This window comes from Hyperolius riggenbachi, chromosome 6, assembly GCF_040937935.1.
Source record: "Hyperolius riggenbachi isolate aHypRig1 chromosome 6, aHypRig1.pri, whole genome shotgun sequence".
NCBI lineage: Eukaryota > Metazoa > Chordata > Amphibia > Anura > Hyperoliidae > Hyperolius > Hyperolius riggenbachi.
This window is the reverse complement of record NC_090651.1, coordinates 151,125,666-151,146,279: the sequence shown is the minus strand read 5'-3', so window position 1 is coordinate 151,146,279 and position 20,614 is coordinate 151,125,666. Positions and strand designations below refer to the sequence as shown.

The window sequence follows — 20,614 nt, the reverse complement described above, 5'->3', positions numbered from 1 at the left end:
TGGGGATTGTGGTGGCCAGATGCTCAACTTCATTAGAATGTTCCTTGTGCCATTCTTTAACAATTCTAGCTGTATAGATCGGGACATTATCATCTTGAAAGATTGCATTCCCTCCGGAAACAGTTCTTGAACCATAGGATGAACTTGGTCGCCCAAAATTCCTAAATAGTCCCGGATGGTAATTCTTCCATAAAGGAAAATCATTGGCCTGGCGGATTTCCAAGAAATAGCATCCCAGATTGTCACGTAACAGCCGCGAGAAACGCAGGCGAATCGGGAAGATTCGCATTCGCGCAGTCAATTTCCAGATCACTTCCTGGTTAGATTTGTGCAGTCATTGCAGCGAACAGAATGACATTCCTTCTTTTAAAAGACAGGTTTTTTTTTCCTTTCACCAAATGGCAGGAAGCCTTCAGCAGAGTGCCCCAGGCACCCAGCTGTGCTAAGGGCCCATCCATCAGATGAAGTCAGATAAGTAGCCTGACAGAACCAATTTAGAGGAGGGAGAGTGAGACTCCCCCGCCCCAATCACAGCAGGGAAGCAGACACATAGCCTGCTGTCCTAGCTTCAAAGAGCCTTCACCTAGAACTGACCTGCTGTAACTCCTAGATGTACAGTGATGTGAAAAACTATTTGCCCCCCTTCCTGATTTCTTATTCTTTTGCATGTTTGTCACACTTAAATGTTTCTGCTCATCAAAAACCTGAATTACGACAATTATGCAATGATGAGTGGGCCAAAATGCCTCCAGAGCGCTGTAAAAGACTTGTTGCAAGTTATCGCAAACGCTTGATTGCAGTTATTGCTGCTAAGGGTGGCCCAACCAGTTATTAGGTTCAGGGGGCAATTTCTTTTTCACACAGGGCCATGTAGGTTTTGAGTTTTTTTTTTTCTCACTAAACAATAAAAAACCTCATTTAAAACTGCATTTTGTGTTCAATTATGTTATCTTTGACTAATAGTTAACGGTTTTTGATGAGCAGAAACATTTAAGTGTGACAAACATGCAAAAGAATAAGAAATCAGGAAGAGGGGCAAATAGTTTTTCACATCACTGTATATAATATTCCATAAACTGTGTCCATATATGTGTCATATTTCCTGTGTTGCCAGGCTGGCAGGCCCTCCAAACTCAGAGCATGCCGGGCTTTGCCTGGCGCTTGTACTGAGAAAGTTTCAGAACATTCTGAGGAAAGGGCTGCCAGTTAGGCAGTTCGAAAGTGCCCTGATGATACCACAGGGGTCCTACCCCTAATGTTTGGTATCAGGGTGCTGGGTAAATCGGGATGGACCTGAAAATGTTAGTAAATCTGCCCTGACCTGTACGGTTCTGTGAGATAGAGCCCATATAGGGTTAGATATGATTTTTGGTCCCCAGGGGAAGGGGGAGGACTCATCTCATGTTCTAAGGGGGTGTGCGGTTCCCGCCCTCACTCCCTCCTACTGGATCAGGGGTATAAGAATGGCAGAGGACCCAAAATCAATGTCCTCCACTTTGAACATCATCCTGATTACATCCCTGCCAGCTTGAGGACATGCTGGCATATGGCTTGTTTGGACTTTGACACTGAGTCCTCCACTCTGCAACTAAGGACTTAGGATTTCTTTCCCAGAAAGGACATATTTCCACGAACCTAAGTATTTTCTCCTTCCTCTTATTTTCATACTGGCTATTAATGTTTCTATAATTGTTGATTTTAATGATTTTCTGTATATATTAATTATTTATATTGCGTTTTAATAAACAACGCTAATGTCATTTGTTTATTCAGCTACCCTGCTATTCAGCCACACAAACTGAACCCTGACTTCTGAAGAGTCGCTACTATTGTTGCTAGCTAGACCGAATAGAGTGTGTTTACCCGTTTTTATTTGCAGATCTAGACTCAGCCAGTCAGTGAGTGCCTCTGTCCCATGATAACAGGTGGTGGCAGTTATACCCTGAAATAGTGTGTAATTTGTAATTACCATAACTCACAGGCTCCCTTCTAGTCGGTCTGCTGCCAAAATTCCAGCGGTTTCTGTGCACCGATTGCGACCACAGCTTGCATGGTCTGTGTGCTGAAACCGATTGGAAGGCATTGTGCGGTCCAGCCACTAGGGGCCCTGTGACAGATGATCACAGAACCCCCGCCATGTTTTACAGTTGGGAGAAGGCAGTCTGGATGAAATGCTTCTTTCGGCTGTCTCCAAATGTACACTCATCCGGAGGTCGGAAATAAGGTAAACTATGATTCGTCAGAGAAAATCACATTTTTCCACTGCTTGAGGGACCAATTCTGGTGGTTTCTACACTACTCTAAACGCTTTGAAACATTTGTCTTTGAGAGCATAGGTTTTCTAATTGTTGTTCTTCCATGGAATCCAGATTTGTGCAGGTCCCGACGAACAGTTTTTTTGTGGAAACTGGGTTCTGTAGGTGTTCCTTCAGCTCTGCAGTTATTTTTAGGAGCCGTGGTCTTGCGAGCTTTTCTAACAATTCGATTTAGAGTCCGGCGGTCTCTCTCGGACAACTTCGACTTTCGGTCACAACTATGCTTTGCTGAGGACGTTTTTCCTTCTCTTTCAAAGGCAGTCATTACTTTTGAGACAGTACCTCTTGAAATGCCAAACATTCGGACAGTTTCTGTTACAGTAGCGCCTGCTACGAGTACCAACAATTTGGCCTCTTTGAAAGTCTGAGAGATCCGCCATTTTTATAAATTATAACCAACTTTTGTATAAATATCTGTAAAAAAAACACAATTCTTTTAATTAAACATATCAAATAACAAAAATAATAAACAAAAAAAATTAACCTATGGCAAGTTTTGATTGCTTAAAACATGTTCAAAGATTATGATGCCAAAATGTTAGGTGTTTCCATTGTTTTGTCCAACCCCTGTATATTCTTTTTAAGAATGTAAGTTATACTGTAAATTAAAGCGTTTCTTATATGTGGCAAATGACACAAGCAATGTAATTATAATAACTGCTGATGTGTAGAAAATATAATATACCATATTTTTCAAACCAAAAGATTCTATGTACCATAAGACACACCTGGGTTTAGATGACAAAAACTGGGGAGAAAAAAAAATACTAAACCTGGTGCGTCTAGTAGTTGGGGTGTCTTGTGGTGCTCCCCCCCCCAATTATGTCCCCGTTGCACCTTATGTCCCTTTCATTTCCCCCTCATATGTCTTGTGTGCCCCATTTGACCCCCTTGTACCTCTTGTGGGGCCCCCTTGTACCTCTTATGCTAGGTACACACCATACGATTTTCTGTTAGATTTTACTACCAGATATATTTTTTCCAACATGTTGGAAAAAATCTAACAGAAGATTGTATGGTGTGAACCTAGCATTAGTGCCCCCCTGTTCTCAGAGTGGGGATTGATGGTGCTTTGGTATTTGTATTGGGCAAGGCTCATGTGTGTAGGCATGCACATTAATGGCAGGCACAATGAGGTCTGTGTGACTAAATAGAGTGGTGTTCTCCCAGATGTGCTGTGAAAATCTACTCACCGCGTGCAGTAGCTGTGACCCGCATGTGGCCCAGCAGTAGGTGGAGGATAGCGCAGGCATTATGCCCGGTGGAAGTCCATTAGACTGGTGCCAAGCAGCTGCTGGTTGGGATGCTGAAACAGCGTGCACAGCAGGCACTGAGAACCAGCTAGATGCTTCTACAGTACAGGGGTATCTCGTGCTGGTAGATTGGGAGTGAAACCGCTGAGCAGGCTAAGGAACTGGTGAGCGGTACAGTCTGTAAGCTGCCCCGAGACTGGAACACAGTGAATGACTGCAGAAGGTGAAGCAGATGAGATGCTGCTTTCACTGCACAGTACACTTCTGCAAGCCGAAGGGGGCTGGAGAGCACAGAACAGGGAGTCCCCATTCGTGGCATTCATATAGGTGGGTTTTTGTAAGTTAGGGACCCCTGTATTCGGACCATAATATGCACTCACCTTTTCCCCACTTTTGGGGGAAAAGGTGCATCTTATGGTCCGATTAAATACGGTAATTCATTTTATAATCCTGCCTAATAAAACTGCAGGTGTCTACGTCTTTGTGCCATGCATTGTCAAGTGTGGGGTGCATGCGGGGGATTGTGGGCATGTGCGCGCCAACTGTTCTCTAGCACAAGTTATTTAACGCACTATAGGATTAATTTATATATAATTTTCTGTAGTATGCATTTCATGAGTTTAACAAACAGGATAAAGATAGTAAGCATGACAGATCCCGAGTGTAGCTTGGGCTAGCCACCGGGAGCTCAATGCAGAGTATAGCACGCAGGGAGCGCTTTTACTCACCTCCCGGGGGATCCAGACATCGGTAGCCATTCTCCTTCCTGTCCTCCGAGGCTCTGAATCACTGTGGTGAGATCGCTGTTATAGATTTCATTAGAGTTACAGCGTCACCCTAAGGACAGAGGTAAAATTGCAGTGCTGGAGCCCAGGGAGGGGAGTGAGAGCAGGGGTTGCTGCAGAGACTCTGGCAGCATGATTTTTTCCTTATTTTAGGGTCTGAAATGTTTTAAAGGACCCTAAAATCCGGAAATAATCATACGGCCAGGAAGGTTAATATAATTTTAAATGAAGGATATATGTTTAATTTCATCACTTGTATAATAGTAATATTTTTCTCTTTCTCTTATATAGTTCCGCCCACTTGGAATTCTTTAAAGCTTTCAGTCATGATTCAGGAGGCAAACACAATCAGTGCCAGACTTAGGAAACATACTGTGTTTAGCAGGTAGGTATTATTGGTAAGCTTCAGAATTTGGCTCAATCTCTTGATCACAATATCTCCTTTAACCTCTTGAGGACCGCAGGGCTAAACCCCCCTAGTGACCAGGCCATTTTTAATAAAATAGGCCACTGCAGCTTTAAGGCTAAGCTGCAGGGCCGCACAACACAGCACACAAGTGATTTTCCCCCCCCCCTTTTCTCCCCACCAACAGAGCTCTCTGTTGGTGGGGTCTGATCGCTCCCCCATGTTTATTTATTTTTTTTTTATAAATATTGTTGTTGTTTTTATTAAAAAAACTGTTTCTTTAACTATCTCCCCACCCTCCCCCCCTCCCTCCCCACAGCCAGCCAATTATGGCGATAGGCTGTCATAGGCTTCTGCCTATGAGAGACGATCGCTCTCTTGTCCCCCAGGGGGACACCGTGTCACACCGATCGCAGCGCTGTACATGTAAATAACAGATTGCCGCTCGGAGACTGAAGGCAGAGCGGAGCTCCGCCCCCCCCCCCCCCCCCAAGCAGGAGATGCGCGCTCAGCCTGCGCGCAATCTCCTGCAAAACAGAGCCCCAGGACTTTACGCCAATCGGCGTTAGGCGGTCCTGGGGCTGCCGCCGCCGCCACGCCCATCTGGATGACGAGGTCGGCAAGAGGTTAAGATGGCGACACATTTTCTTTCAAATCAAGAATTCCAATCAATTTTTCAAATTGTTTGCTACATTTGAGAAATCTGGCCAATGTGTCACACATACGTGTAAACATTTTCCCCAATTATGGGAAAAAAAAATAAATAAATTGAAAACTCTGAAAAAATGTATTGTCTATTAAAGAAATTGAAAATCTATCTTGCACCATTCAATTTATCAAAAATATTCTTTCATGTGAAGATAAAAAAAAGATACACACGGATAACGAGAGCCCAATGTTAGTGTAGTATAGGTACACAACAAAGATTTAGTAAGTGCACTCATACTTTTTTTTTTTGATCACTTGACAAGCAACCAGTACAATCGCCTGTGGCAACGTACCGTCTCCTCTCGGCCTTTAGATGGTAGTGTGGTCACTAATCCAAAAATATAATTTTTAAAGCTAAAAATAAAACTTCTAACACCACGCCCATCCACCGGCCCACCCATCCAAGGTGGTAACACAAGAATATTACCAGCCAGAGGTGCCCAAAAACTCTAAAACAATTGAGAAACATTTAAAAGAGAAGGCCGTTGTTGGCTTGCCTCCTAGGAACGACAACTGTTCAATAACATTTTCACAGTCTTTCCTTGTTACAATAAACTATCAAAATGTTTTTGTTCCTCGAAGGTAAGCCAATGCTTGCCTTTGGTTTTAAACATTTTTTTACTTGTTTCATTGTTTTTGGTGCCTCAAGCTGGTCATATTCTTGAATTAACCCCAAAAATTGGTCAGAAAAATCTACCAAAATTTGATCAGATTTTTCCAACGAACTAAAAAAAAAAAATTCAATTTTTGTTTACAATGAATTTTGTCCTTTTTTTCCATAAAATTGGATAATGTTATTGTATTGTGTATGGGCACCTTTAGAATAAGTGTTTTAAGGTGTGCCCACAAAGCTGATTCGGGGGGGGGGGGGGGGGGGCAGATTGCCTGCTCAATGACATGCCTCTGTGTCTTCTCTGTGCTGCAACATGTAAAGGAGATGGGTGGGGGTGGTTGTGTGCTAATTAAATATAGTCAATAAGATGCTAATTTTTCCATTTTGCATGCAAATTAAGCATCTCATTGACTATGGCAGCGACAGCTGCTTTCATAGATCACCCACTCTCCTTGCAAGCATATGTAAATGGATCCCAGGGGACATTGCTGACTTTTCTAAAGGGAATCGTTGCATCAAATATAAAAAAACTGTGTTGGCAATGACAATAAAAATTGTGTGAGGGTAAACTAGAGCTTTAAATACTGAGGACAAATTTTCAGTTTTGGGTTGGCATACAAGAAAATGGTATGCATCCAAGATTTAAAAATACTAGTCTTAAAGCAGTATGAGGAGGCAGATATAGTTTGGAAATCCTCTCCATCAGTAGCCTCCAGACTGGCTAGGGATAGACTGCGCTTGCAATTAGACTCACTACTGAGTGAAGAAGTAGAAAAACAGCTCAGGTGGCGTAAGAATGTTTACTATCGCTGGGCTAACAAGCCACACACTCTTTTAGCCCGTAAACTAAAAAATAGAAAATATAGCCCCCCCACCCTACGGGTAAAGGGCCCCCGTTCCCCTCCCACTGCTAACCCGTGCAAGATTGTCCAGTATTTCCAAGACTTTCTTCAAGAGCTATACGGAAGGGAGGGTCGGATTAATAACACCAGGTTGGAAGCCTACCTGAACTCACTTCAGCTTCCCCCCCTTAACACAGCCGATGTGGACGATCTTAACGCAGACATAACCTCGGAAGAGGTCTTAATGGCTATCAAGTCACTCAAAAATGCAAAAACACCGGGGCCCGATGGTTATTCCCCATTTTTCTACAAAACATTTGCGCAAATACTAGCTCCTATCTTATCCAGAGTATACAATGAATATAATAAAAACAAACTCCCGAACCAAGAATCTCTCCAAGCTAATATCGCCATGCTCCCCAAATCAGATATAGAACCATTAGAAGTCAGTAGTTTTCGCCCCATCTCACTCCTTAATGTGGATATAAAACTCTTGAGTAAAATATTGGCTACACGAATCAATAGATTTCTTCCCTTACTAATTCACAAAGATCAGGTGGGCTTTGTCCCAGGGCGCCAGGCCTCAGATGCAGTGTACAGGGCCATCCAGGTGATTGATAGCCTCCACTATAGGAAGATCCCCGGAGTCTGCCTGAGCCTAGACATATACAAGGCGTTTGACACACTGTCGTGGGATTACCTTTACTCCATCTTGCAGCACTGGGGATTCGGGCCATCTTTCATAGCCTGGATCCAGGCCCTTTACTCCTCACCGTCAGCCAAAGTTCATTACGCGGGATATCTTTCCCCTAGTTTTGCAATTGAGAGAGGGACCCGCCAAGGGTGCCCTCTCTCCCCAATCTTATTTATCATAGCAATGGAGCCGTTAGCCCAAACAATCAGAAAATCGACAGAGGTTCTTGGTTTCCAAATAGCAGGCACACAACATAAATTGAATCTTTTCGCTGATGACTTATTACTATTCCTGTCCAACCCCAAGTCCTCAATCCCCGCCTTAATGGAGATCATGAAAGAGTTTGCACTGGTCTCTGGCCTGAAGATTAACCCCAAAAAGTCGCAGCTAATGAATATCACGCTTGAACAAACCGATTGGCAGGAACTGATTGCATCAGTCCCTTTTCAAATAGCAGTAAAACAAATCTCCTACCTAGGCATCAATCTTACAGCCAATTATGACTCCCTCTTCCAGGCCAATTACCACGCGCTGTCTGGGCTCATTACACAATATACCTCAAGCTGGTCAGCCATGCAACTATCCTGGCTGGGGCGGGTACACTCTATTAAAATGGTCCTGCTGCCTAAAATACTTTATCATTTCCGACTGCTGCCTGTCCGTATCCCCCCGCACTACCTGAGGCTGTTCCAGAGCAAAATAAATAAATTTATCTGGGGTAACTCCAGACCTAGAGTCGCTAGAGCCTCCATATATATACCCAAACCTGCTGGAGGTCTGGGATTTCCCAACCTAGGGGCATACTACCAGGCAGCCCAGATCGCGCCGATGGTTGGCCTATATAGAGGGTCAGACATGCCACAATGGGTACTATTTGATATTGCTCCCGCAGCTCCTTTATCAGTACAATGCCCTATCTGGCTTCCACCTAAGCTACGGCCACCCCTATTAAGCAACATAATGAAGCACTGCCTAAGGGTCTGGGACTCTCTCAAATATTCTCGAAGATTGCTATCCCCGCACCTGCCACTTTTGCCGATCGCTGACAACCCTCTCTTTCCCCCAGCATATGAAGACCCAGCAGCTTTCAGGTGGTGGGTCTCAAATAATTTATTAATCGTGCACCATTTAATCAGCGACTCAAAGGTGGTCAGTTGGGACCTTTTGAGGGATAAGTACCAAATCCCAGGCTTAGAGTATTTTAGATACTTGCAGTTGCGACATTGGGTTAACTCTTTGCTGAGGCCCAACTCAAACCCCAGTTTGTCCCTGTCGTTATTTGAAAACGCATGCCTGTTGGACATTAGGAGCAATGGGCTTATAAGCAAGTTGTACTCATCCTTAACCACCCCTATCTCCTCCTTCTCACACGAGTATGTGAAAAGATGGGAGGTCGACTTGAAAGGTACCCGGACTACAGAAGAGTGGTCCCAAGCCTGGCACAGCCTTTTCCATCTTTCCATCAACCTAGGCCTTGTAGAAGCCTCCCTGAAAGTGATGATGAGATGGTACCTGGTTCCTTCCAGGCTCATGCATTTTGGAGGGGATGACAAATGTTTCCGGGGGTGTCAATCCAGAGGGGACCTACTGCACACCTTCTGGTCATGTTCCATGCTATCTCGCTTCTGGTCCAAACTCTACCGGCTGATACAGGCCGTCTTTCACACGCAACTGCGCAAAGACCCTTGGTCCGCTTTACTACACTTCAAATCCGGCTCCCTCACTAACGATCAGGAATCCCTCCTTCAATTTATTTTTGTAGCCGCCAAACAAACGATAGCGAGAGCCTGGAAGAAACAACTAGTACCGTTTGAGGAAGTCAAGCATAGGGTCTCGGGATATATGGTACAGGAGCAGATGGCAGGAATCCTTTTGGATAAGCGCCCTAAGGTCGACAAAATTTGGGAGCCCTGGAAGGTATTTCTAGCAATCACGGGCAATAGTTAGCCAGCTGAAGCCACTCAATTATTCATGGTGAGATCCAGAATTAGGAGTCATAGACCGTGGCAGGGACCAGACCTCCCTTCCCTTTCCTTTTTCCTCCTTCTGTCCTCTCTGTTCATCCCCTCCTCCTTTCCACCCTCTCTCCTTGTTGAAGGTATTTATGCCTACCCGTCCCATCTGGATGGGGCCAGAGGCTTTCGGGCAGAGTCCTCAGTTTGGGGCCTGGTGTTCGCACTGGAGCACTGGACTCCTACACCTTCATAGAACCCGGGGCCTCACAGCCCCCCCTTTTTTTTTTTTTTTTTTTTTGAAGGACTCCTCATCATGACTCTATAGCGGTCTTGCTTAACATGTGCAAATGTCAACTAAATGTCAGCCATGATGTTTTGTCTCATTGAGCATTTTGCCCTGTATTGTACACTGTAATATTCCTTTGAAAACTTCAATAAAACTGTTTGAAATAGAAAAATACTAGTCTTGAGCACAGTAGTCTTGAGTAGTCTTGAGCACAGTATGAAAACTGACAGCAGAAAGTGACTTACAGGCAGTTAGTGGTACGTGCATACATGATGAAATACCCTACAAAGCTCTCCTGTCAGCCACCGACTCTAAGGGCACTCTAATTGGGAGAAACCTGGCTTTATTCTTCAGGAAGCAGTCAGGGTTTGACTAGCTGCAGAAAAGGCAGGGTTAAGGGTGCATACACACATCAGACTATAGTCTTTGGAAACTGAAAGATCACAGACCAATCTTACCACCCTTCATGTAGTATGAGAGCCATACTCTACACAGTCTTTTCTATGGAGCTGAACTCCACATCAGAAAAAAATCTTTGCAAGATGCTGCACACACAGATGCTGTACAGACACAAAAGATCTTGCCAAAAATCCATCCCTGCAAATTGCAATGATAGTCTATGAGATCTGCAGATCATCATACACACATGATTTAACTGACATTCATCTGCAGATCAAGCAATCATCCACAGATCTGAAAATCTATCCTGGTGGATCTGATCTGCAGATGAATGTCCGTTAAATCATGTGTGTACGATGATCTGCAGATCTCATAGACTATCATTGCAATTTGCAGGGATGGATTTTTGGTAGGAACAGATCTTTTGCAGATACTGATCTTTTGTGTCTGTACAGCATCTGTGTGTGCAGCATCTTGCAAAGATTTTTTTCTGATGTGGAGTTCCGCTCCATAGAAAAGACTGTGTAGAGTATGGCTCTCATACTACATGAAGGGTGGTAAGATTGGTCTGTGATCTTTCAGTTTCCAAAGACTATAGTCTGATGTGTGTATGCACCTTAAGGCTTATGAAAAGTTGTTGTTGTTTTTTTTCAGGCTGTGTAACCATGTGTGTGGGTAACTACAGCTCATTTACATGGGTAACTTCTCACTGCAGCTCTTAGACTTTGTCACATTGAGCAATATGTTCCAATTGCCATTAAAGGCTTTATGTAGTTTTTTTTTTTTTTTTTTTTGTATTACAAAATATTTTTTCCAGACATGAAGTGACTGATAAGGAAAACCAACCTGGAAATTCAGTACAAATCCAGGTCAGAAACCTTAAGTTGGGAATAATAACATTCTGGGATCTGGAGAAGTTTGAATATAAGCTGGCTGCCATGAAAGAGCTGGATGAGGTGAGGTGGACATATGGGTGATTCCTTTTAGTACCTCTGTATACTATTCTGATCATTTTACAACTAACACAATTGATTGCAGTGCAATATTATGATTTGAAGAAGAGCACATGTTAAAAAAACAAGAAGTTGGACTCTATTTTGTTTTGAGTTGAAGTTAAAGGGAACCTGAACTGAGTAAAATAAAATAAACACATGATGTAGCTGCAAATTAATATTACACACTTACATCGCCGCCAGGTGCTCTCAGAAGCTCGCCATTTTTTTTTTTTTACAGTGATCCTGTCCAGTTCTGACAACATTTTGTGAGAACTGAAATACCAGTTGCTGTCAGTTATATATCAGCTACTGTCAGTTACAACTGAATGTGCAAGGTAACGTCCATGTTTCCCTATGGCTCAAGTGGGTGATATTACAGTTTAACAATGCTGACCAGGAAGCTGTTATGGGGTAATGGCCATTTTCAAAATGGAGGACAGAGAATTCCATTGATCACAGTGGACAAATGGGGCACAGGAGAGGAGAAAGAGATTGATAAGTAGACTACACAGGAGGTAAGTATGACCTGTGTATGTTTATTTTGACTTTTTATTTTCAGTTCAAGTTCTCTTTAATAGTAAAATATTGGTGTTCGGTAAGTGTCAGTGTAGCTAAAGGTTACCATAGTGGCTTTTGCACTCACCTTCTCAGGACTGAATCGTGGCCAGAACACAAAGAAGGGTAGCCATGTTCATCCTGCTTTGGTATACGCCTCTCAACACCTACCGTATTTTTCCTTTATTTATGCCCCAGCAGGATGAACATGGCTACCCTTCTTTGTGTTCTGGCCACGATTCAGTCCTGAGAAGGTGAGTGCAAAAGCCACTATGGTAACCTTTTACGTAAACAACCATTAACTCTGCACTGCATGCACATGCTCCCTGACAGTAATAAAAACAACCAGAAATTGAGTCTCTGGGTTTCAAAAACAGACTGCAGTATGTTTTGTACTTGGCCAATTCGCCATGTCGTGGTTTCCTCCATAGGAAACCATCTGAATGCAATTTGTATGTTCTTCCAAGGTTTGTGTGCATTTCCTCCGGGCACTCTATTCTCCCACACCCCAAAAACATACTGGCGAGTTAATTGGTACCCCCAAAATTGATCATAGGCTATGGTTGGAACATTAGACTATGACTATCTTGGGGATTAGTTTGTGAGATTCTCTGAGGGATAATTAGTAACAAGACTATATATACCGGTAACCTGTGACATGTTTAGGAAGATGTCAGAACCATATAAATATATAATAATACTAATGATAATCCCGGGGAAAAGACGAATGTGCTGCAAAATCCTTTATTATTTATTGTATTTGTATTTATATTTTATTAAGCAAAACAACAAATATAACCAAAGGTATTGCGCTAGCCAGTGTGAAATGAACAAACCAAATGTACTTTGAAGTATCAAAAGAAAAAGCAATGCTGCCTAAAAGTTCACAGGCAAATAAGGTTTTCTGTTTACTGAAAAAATATCCTCTATTGGGGACATTTTTGTGTATGCTTAATATATACATAATTGTTACATTTCCTTGAAGTTAATTATAGTTAAATTGCTATGCCACCGTGCCTCCCAAAACTATAAATATAAACCTGTTTTATTTAATCGCGCTGACCACAGAATGTTATGTTCTGTCTTCTACCCGCAGAACAATAGCTGTACAAAGGATGAAGATGTATTTTATGACCCATCGGATGAATGGGAACAAGACCTGTCAAAATCATCACTGTCTAACTTCTCAAGGCGCAGGTAAAGTGTTCAAATAACTTTTGTGCAACACTGTTTAAATGATGGAGAGAATGAGAATGTTAAGATTTGTGGATCCACACAAAGCAGGCATTAATGTATTAACTAGTGACCTAAGCCCATTTGAAAACGGGCTGTAGGTCTGTCACCGCCACGCGCGCACACACCCAACCGGCGCGCGCACCCGACTGCCGCACAGAAGGCCTGCCTCCTGGCCTCTGCGTCCTGTCCCAATGGCTGTGTCAGTGCAGGACATGTGCAAAAGCACTGACACATGGACATGGGATGCAGGGACACTTGTAATTTATCCAGTAGGATACCACTGTTTACAGTTCTTTACTTAAAAATGTGTCCATCTTCTATACCAGTCTAGTCACACTGTATATAGTACAGTGTTTCTTAACATCTTATTGGTTTGTACCCCTTTTAAAACCCTGTACTCACCACGTACCCCCTAGCATAGTAAACATTGTCACAAGTACCCCTTGACAAATATATATTAAATCGTAGTATATGAGAATTGGTTCTAAACATTTCCAAGCATGTACTATTGCTTTTAATTATCTAAAACACTAATTTGGTGTTGTTTATATAGGATTTATCATTCTCTAAAACTCTAAATTTGTTATGGTGGCCATACACTGGTCGATTTGCCATCAGATCGACCAACAAATAGATTCCTCTCTGATCGAATCTGATCAGAGAGGGATCGTATGGCTGCCTTTACTGCAAACTGGTTGTGAATCGATTTCAGCATGAAATCGATTCACCATCTGTGAAGCTGCCGCCGCCCCCCCCCCCCTTCCCGGGCCCCCGCATACATTACCTGATCTGGCCGGCGCGAGTCCCCCGGTCTCCGCTGTCTTCTTCTCCGCTCTGGGCTCCAGCTTCACTGTACTTCCTGTCTGAGGAAGTTTAAACAGTAGAGGGTGCTCTACTGTTTAAACTTCCTGCCGGGACAGGAAGAAGTGAAGCCTGCCGGACTCTGAGCCCAGCACGGAAAAGAAGCAGCGGTAACAGCTGGGACTTTCGCCGGCCGAATCAGGTAATGTATTGCCGCTAGCGTCAGTAGTCGGGCATTTGAACGCAGCTATCAATGCACTCTCGACCCGCCGGCGATCGAGCAAAATCTTCCGCACCGACAGATCGACGGGAACGATCGATTCAGGACGGAGATCGATCATTTGGTCAGCATTTGCGCAATGATTTCACAGCCGATACGATCACAGTGATCAAATCGGCTGTATATCGGCGGGAAAATCGGTAAGTGTATGGGCCCCTTAATTCTTGGTTAAGTATATCAAGTCCGAGTACCCCCTGGAACCATCAGAAGAACCCCCTGGGGAACGCTTACCGCACGTTGAGAACCTAGGTAGTACATTACACAGTAGATAATAGTACAGATTTTGTTTGTACTTGAAGCAGACCATGGAAAACAGTAGATACTTGTCCGTATCATTTTTTAGCATAGCAAACAATGCAGCCATCAGCTGCATGGGAAACACTACACTTTTGGGCTACGTAGAATAGATCATATCGCATAAATGGGCCACTTTACAGGACACCATATGACAAATAATGTATTCTTAATATAGGGTTCTAATATAGATAGTCTGTACTTAGAGGGGGTGATTCTGATTGCAGTGTCTGGGGAAAATGGCATTTTAGGCTGTGAGTCCACAATCCCTAACCCCCCCCCACCCCCACCCCCATCTGCCTCCTAACTTCTTTGGGCAGACAGAAGAAGACATGGCTATTTACAACCTCCATTTGTACATAACTGCACTGTATTTTTGTGGGCCGGTACAATTCTCCTTTCAGGAGCTTAATCACATTTATGAAATAATACAAAAGAAGAATTGACTCTTAGGTGCATGTGAAAAAATAGAAAAATCTTTAATAAATCCAAAATTCATACTAAGACTCTAAAAAACATTAGAAAATGCATCATAATCTCATGCATAATGTTTTGGCAAATATTCCCACTGACTCCAGAGAACAGACAAAAGGGGCTGCAGTCCCCTATGTCTCAATGATTAAATCGTCCATGACCTGTAAATACTAGGATTGCTCTTGCGAGCAGTCATAAAAATAGTTGAAAAGGGGTCTTGTAACCAGGGTCATATATTCCAAACTGTTTGACCATAAGAACTGTGCCTAACACTGCAATACGTGAAAAACTCCACCGATGATCTCAGTCGCAGATGTCGGTAGTTATGGAACAAGGAATATACTCATATGCTCCCTATTTTGCCTTTAACATGTTAGCCACAAGCAGTTCCAGCTCTAGTTTCAGTATAAAAAAGCAACACATTTCCACAAGTATGCAAAGGGCCGTGCACCGTGATTGGTTATGGCAGAGTTTGCTGATAATCAGATAATCAAGCCATGTAAAGCAGTCAGTTGTAGCCAAGTTCAAGGTCACTGGCAATCAGGCACAGAGATGAAGCATATATGCATAAAGGTAGGACACCATAGTATGGATAGTGTTGCACAAACTCACAGACCAACGTCACTCAAAGTGTGTGCAGATGGCTCCTATTACCACAGTCATGCAAGTCCATTAAAGCTGAATATAACCCTGCATTTCAACTGTGATCTAAAACCTTATTTACAGCATATTATATGCAACCAGCATTTTTTTCTTTACTAGACCAGCATTGGAAGTGTTACACACAGAGCTTTAAAGTTCCGTGGAGAGAAATGCTGCCGCAGCCGAAGTTTAGATAGATACATTTAAGTAAACATAATGTAACAAGTGTGGAATGTGACACACACACTGATTGTGCAGGAGCTCCCGGACACAGAGAGCGAGTGAGTCACATTCCTCACTTCTTACATTGTGTTTACTTAAATATATCTATCTAAACTTCGGCTGCGGCAGCATTTCTCTCCACGGAACTTTAAAGGCCTGTTTCCACTACACGCAGATTTGATGCGGATTGGATGCAGAAAAACTGACTTCAATGAATTCCTATGGGCCTGTCACCACTAAACGCGATTATTCTGATGCAGATTTTCCCATAGGCATTAATTGGAGTCAGTTTTTCTGCATCCAATCTGCGTGTAGTGGAAACAGGCCCTAAAGCTCTGTGTGTAACCCTTCCAATGCTGGTCTAGTAAAAAAAAAAAATGCTGGTTGCGTATAATATGCTGTAAATAATGTTTTAGAGCAAAGTTGAAATGCAGGGTTATAGTCCGCTTTAAGATCCCACTCGCAGATTCAATGGCAAATGTGAGCTTGGACACTCTGGGGTTGAACGTATGTTGCAAGCACAATTCATGCAAATGCTAGGGTGTTTGGTAAAAAATCCATTAGTTACCCCTCAATTCAGCGTCCTCATGCGGTGCAGGTCTAGCAGATCTAGAACGCCAGGTCACTCAGGAGGTCTCTGGTAGTCAGTAGGTAGTGGGATGCCTATAAGCTCGACATGTTTCGCCGAATAGCTTCAGCCTCATCAGGAACTAACATCCTGAGATTAGTAGTGCCCATTCCTCATGGCGTCCAAAGATGCCACTGAAATACACACCACCGCCACTCGCCGCCCCACCCGCCCGCGCCTGAAGCACCCGCCCCGGCCGCATCCCCGCACGCAGTCATAGGCCACCATGCGGAGACGCGTCATGCGCTCCAAGCCACCAACGGCAGACCGGAAGTCTGCGCTCCACAAACTGGAAGCGCGTCATCCCCGACCAGTCAGTGGCGCAGAGCTTAATTACATTTAAAAGGAGGCATTGAAGACCTGGCATGTGTGGGATAAATCATTTGTTGTTTCTTGTTAGATGTTTAAAGAGGGTGTCATATATTCTTCTTTCCTCAAGGAGCAAAAGTCTGATGAAAAATAAGAGAATTTCAGGATGTTTGTATGAAATCCGTGTTCATCCTATTCAAAGCTTACAGTCTGGACATTCATCAGGTAATGTTAACAAATTATTACATACAATATTGTAGTATCAAATAAATGGACCATTTTTTTTTTTATTTTTATATTTTTTTACAGTGAACCATATTCCTCTGTACTCACACTGCATTCCACTGTAGCACATGTTCATAGCTACATAGTTTTTTGGGTTGAAAAAAGACATACTGTATAAGGTTTTCATTGGGTTCAACCAGAAAATGGTACAACACTAGCCTGCACCCTCGCACATCTCGGTTGATCTAGAGGAGAGTGAAAAAACCCTTACAAGGCTTGGGCCAATTAGCACTAAAAGGGAAAAAAATACTCCCCAACTCCAGATGGCAAGCAGATAAACCCCTAGACCAACACTGCTAGAATTTACCTAGTATTTATAGCCGTGGATGTCATTTATTGCATGGAAAGCCCCCCTTTAAACGCTGCTATAGAATTTGCAATAACTACTTCCTGTGGTAATACAGTCCATGTTTTATCACCCTTACTGTAAAAACTATTTCCTAAATAGAAACTTTTTTTTTTTTTTTTTTATTGTATACCCTTTACACAAAGAAGTCTTAAAACTTAACTTTTAATAAATAGTTTTAAAATCCTTAAAGAGACACTGAAGCGAAAAAAATATATGATATAATGAATTGGTTGTGTACTATGAATAATTACTAGAAGATTAGCAGCAAAGGAAAATAGTCTCATATTTTTATTTTTAGGTATATAGTGTTTTTTCTAACATTGCAACATTCTATAATATGTGCAGATTACACAACACTCAGCATTCAAAATGAGTCTTTCAGAGCAGTCTGTAAAGTAACGACATCTCCTCTGGCAGAGGAAAAGTAAACAGTTCAATTACAGTTGAGATAATAAAAGTCAGATAACAGCCCTCTCCAGGACTAACTTAGTTGGAGAGCTTAATTGCTTGTTTGCATAGAGATAACAACTGGAGTTTCTCAACTCTTCCTGTACTGGAAACAATTAGACTGATGTATCTGATCTTAATGTTTTTTTCTTAGCTGTACTACACATACAAATCATAATAGCATCATTTTTTTTCGCTTCAGTGTCTCTTTAAGCCTGTAAAATTAAGCTGTTCCCCTAATGTAACTGGGAGAGAGAAATAAAATTCTCAGAGCCCTGTAAGTGGCGATATAAATAAATCCTCACACCGTAGGTAACCCATCTTTCCCAGACTGTATCTTATCTAAACACACATCACCCCATCATACAACCCAACATGTTTCAACCCGTAAAAGAAATGGGGGGCTTCGTCAGGGGTACTATAACAAAGTGCTAGAGTGCTCAAAAGTGCTATTCAGACATTATAAATACATTAGACATGGAAGGCAAGAAAACAGCAAGTGCTTCATAGCCTCACTGCTATTATTACAGGCTTAGTTTGCAGGTGACCTGCAGCCAGACAATCACCATGTGGGGACTGAATCTGCATGTTGATTGGCTGGTTACAGGACACCTGCAAACTAAATAAGGAAGTGGAGGAGATGCAATTGCCGAGAGCAGATAAGGCTAACCTTAATCACTCCACTCCTCCACTTACCTTAAAGTGAACCTGACCTCTCGCACAGGACAAAAAGAAAACGAAGTGAAATGCGCCCTGTATGTATTTAGAGACTAGCCTGTCTAATTCTCCCTCATCTGCGACTAATCACAAGTTGTAATTTGATCTCTCCACTATGTCACCTGACTGCCATGGCAGAGAAGCTAATTGGTAAACACATAATGTTACCAATATGTCTGTTTCCATTAAAGCAGGAAGTAGACACACTGCAGATTTATTGCGGGATTTGTATCAGCTGTAACAAAGAAATGCTTTTTTTGAAGAGTAACTGTCAGGCATAAAATTAAAAATCAATTCTTTATTTTTATCTGGTAAACAAGTAACAAGGAAGCTAATCAGGCAATCCAAAAGAGAAAAATCACTCTTCCTTTTCTTCTCCATAAAACACCATTCCCCAGGTCCCCTGGCTCTTATTTGGTACGTCTATTGAACAAAGGAAGTTGCAGGGCACGCTGGTTGTTTTTTTTTTTTTTTTTACAATCCTCCCCTTCTAACAGTTATTCCCCTCAGACTTAAAGAGAACCAGAGGCGAAGCACCCTCATGTATTTTATTACATTTATCAGTGGGAACATGACAGTAAACACCTACCCTGCTTTTAGTTTCATTCTTCCCTGCTAAATCTGCCTGTAATCAGCTCTGATAAGAATCCCCGACTGAGCATTCAGTCTAGGTTTGACCTGGAATCATTATAGCTGAGTCAGTCTTCTGTGAGGTCTTTTCAAGCCTGCCCCTTCCTGACTCAGCTTTCCTACTTTGCATACTAAGAGTTCTGATGACATGGGAGGGGCTGCACTGCGGAGAAAGAAGCTCTGAACAACAGTGGCTGCCTGTGTGATCTGACTGAGCAGTCATCACTAGTATTTATTTCTATGAGAGACACTTCCTACGGGCAGCTGCATGCACAGCATACCAGAATAAATAATGCACACAGATGAAAGGCTGCAGCAGCAGCCCTGCTTGTCTATAGTCTCATAGAGCCTAGACAGCACATCCAGAACAGCTCATAACCTGGCAGCAGAATGGGTATGTGCCAGCGGCCATATTGGATTTTTCCTGGAGCAATAATGGATAAAAAACACTCAAAAAGGCACACCAGAGCGGCGAAATTATCAGGTAGAGCATTTATTCTTTACAAGCTATCGACTGATATGTTTATTTTGTGTGAATCGTTCATCTCTGGTTCCCTTTAACTAATGCAGCCTAATTAGCTGAAGGCTCTTTCCCTCCCGTTTTCCTCTCCCTCACCTCTGTTTGTCTCTGATTGGCCAATATTCCTCATGCTGAGAAAGGCCTCTTGCACTCTACATGAGGTTTCGTTTTTGTTTTTTATATGATCCGATTTTTGATTCCGATTTAAAAAAAAAAAAAAAAAAAAATACTGCATGCTGCTACGTTTTTTCATCGGAATCAAAAATTGGATCGTTTAAAAAATTGAAATTGTGTGTAGTGTGCAAGAGGCCAAAAACAGGTTCTAAAATCCAATCCATACAAATAAACCAGCTCTACAGAGTCACACAATGATGATTTATGACTATGCACTTGCTACTGCAGAGCTGGGTGGGAGTGTCTGAAGACTGAGAGGAGGGTGAGCAATGCACACAGAGAGAGTAGTAGAGTATGGAAGGAAATGACGTCCGAATTGGCTTTAAGATATACAGTCAAAATGGAAAACCCTAATGGTGCCCATACACGATATAGTAAAAAGCAAATCAAATGAAAGTTAAAAAGAATATTTTTTTCGATCAAGACAAAAGAATGTTTGTTTTTTTTTTGTTTTTGTTTTTTTACAAAAAAACTGATCGGACATGTTGGAAAAAAATTTATATTCAATCTAACGGAATAATCGAATGAAAATATATAATAGAAGAATATGAAAACGTTGTACCATCTATGGGCACCATAAGGATTTTCTTTCTGTTTTTTTTTACTAAAATATAATCACTACAATCAAAACAGTGCAATACATATGTTATGTGGTAAGTAGAGCAAATATGTATCTACTTATACAGGAAAACATAAGAAGCATGTTGGATGAGAAACTTTGAGGGCTCGTTTCCACTATTGCGGTGCAGAATCGCCTGGATTCCACCGCTGTTGAAATTGCATGAAATAGCATGCGGATG

At 42.3% G+C, this 20,614-nt stretch overlaps 1 protein-coding gene across 1 annotated transcript in view; it reads left to right on the top strand.

Moving 5' to 3' along the window:
* Positions 1-20,614, top strand: part of KIF14 (kinesin family member 14) — a 101,773-nt gene that overhangs the window by 59,998 nt on the left and 21,161 nt on the right. Inside the window, 4 exon segments of the mRNA XM_068240083.1 lie at positions 4,645-4,738; positions 11,074-11,212; positions 12,903-13,003; positions 16,823-16,917. Coding sequence (XP_068096184.1) covers positions 4,645-4,738; positions 11,074-11,212; positions 12,903-13,003; positions 16,823-16,917 — 429 coding nt within the window.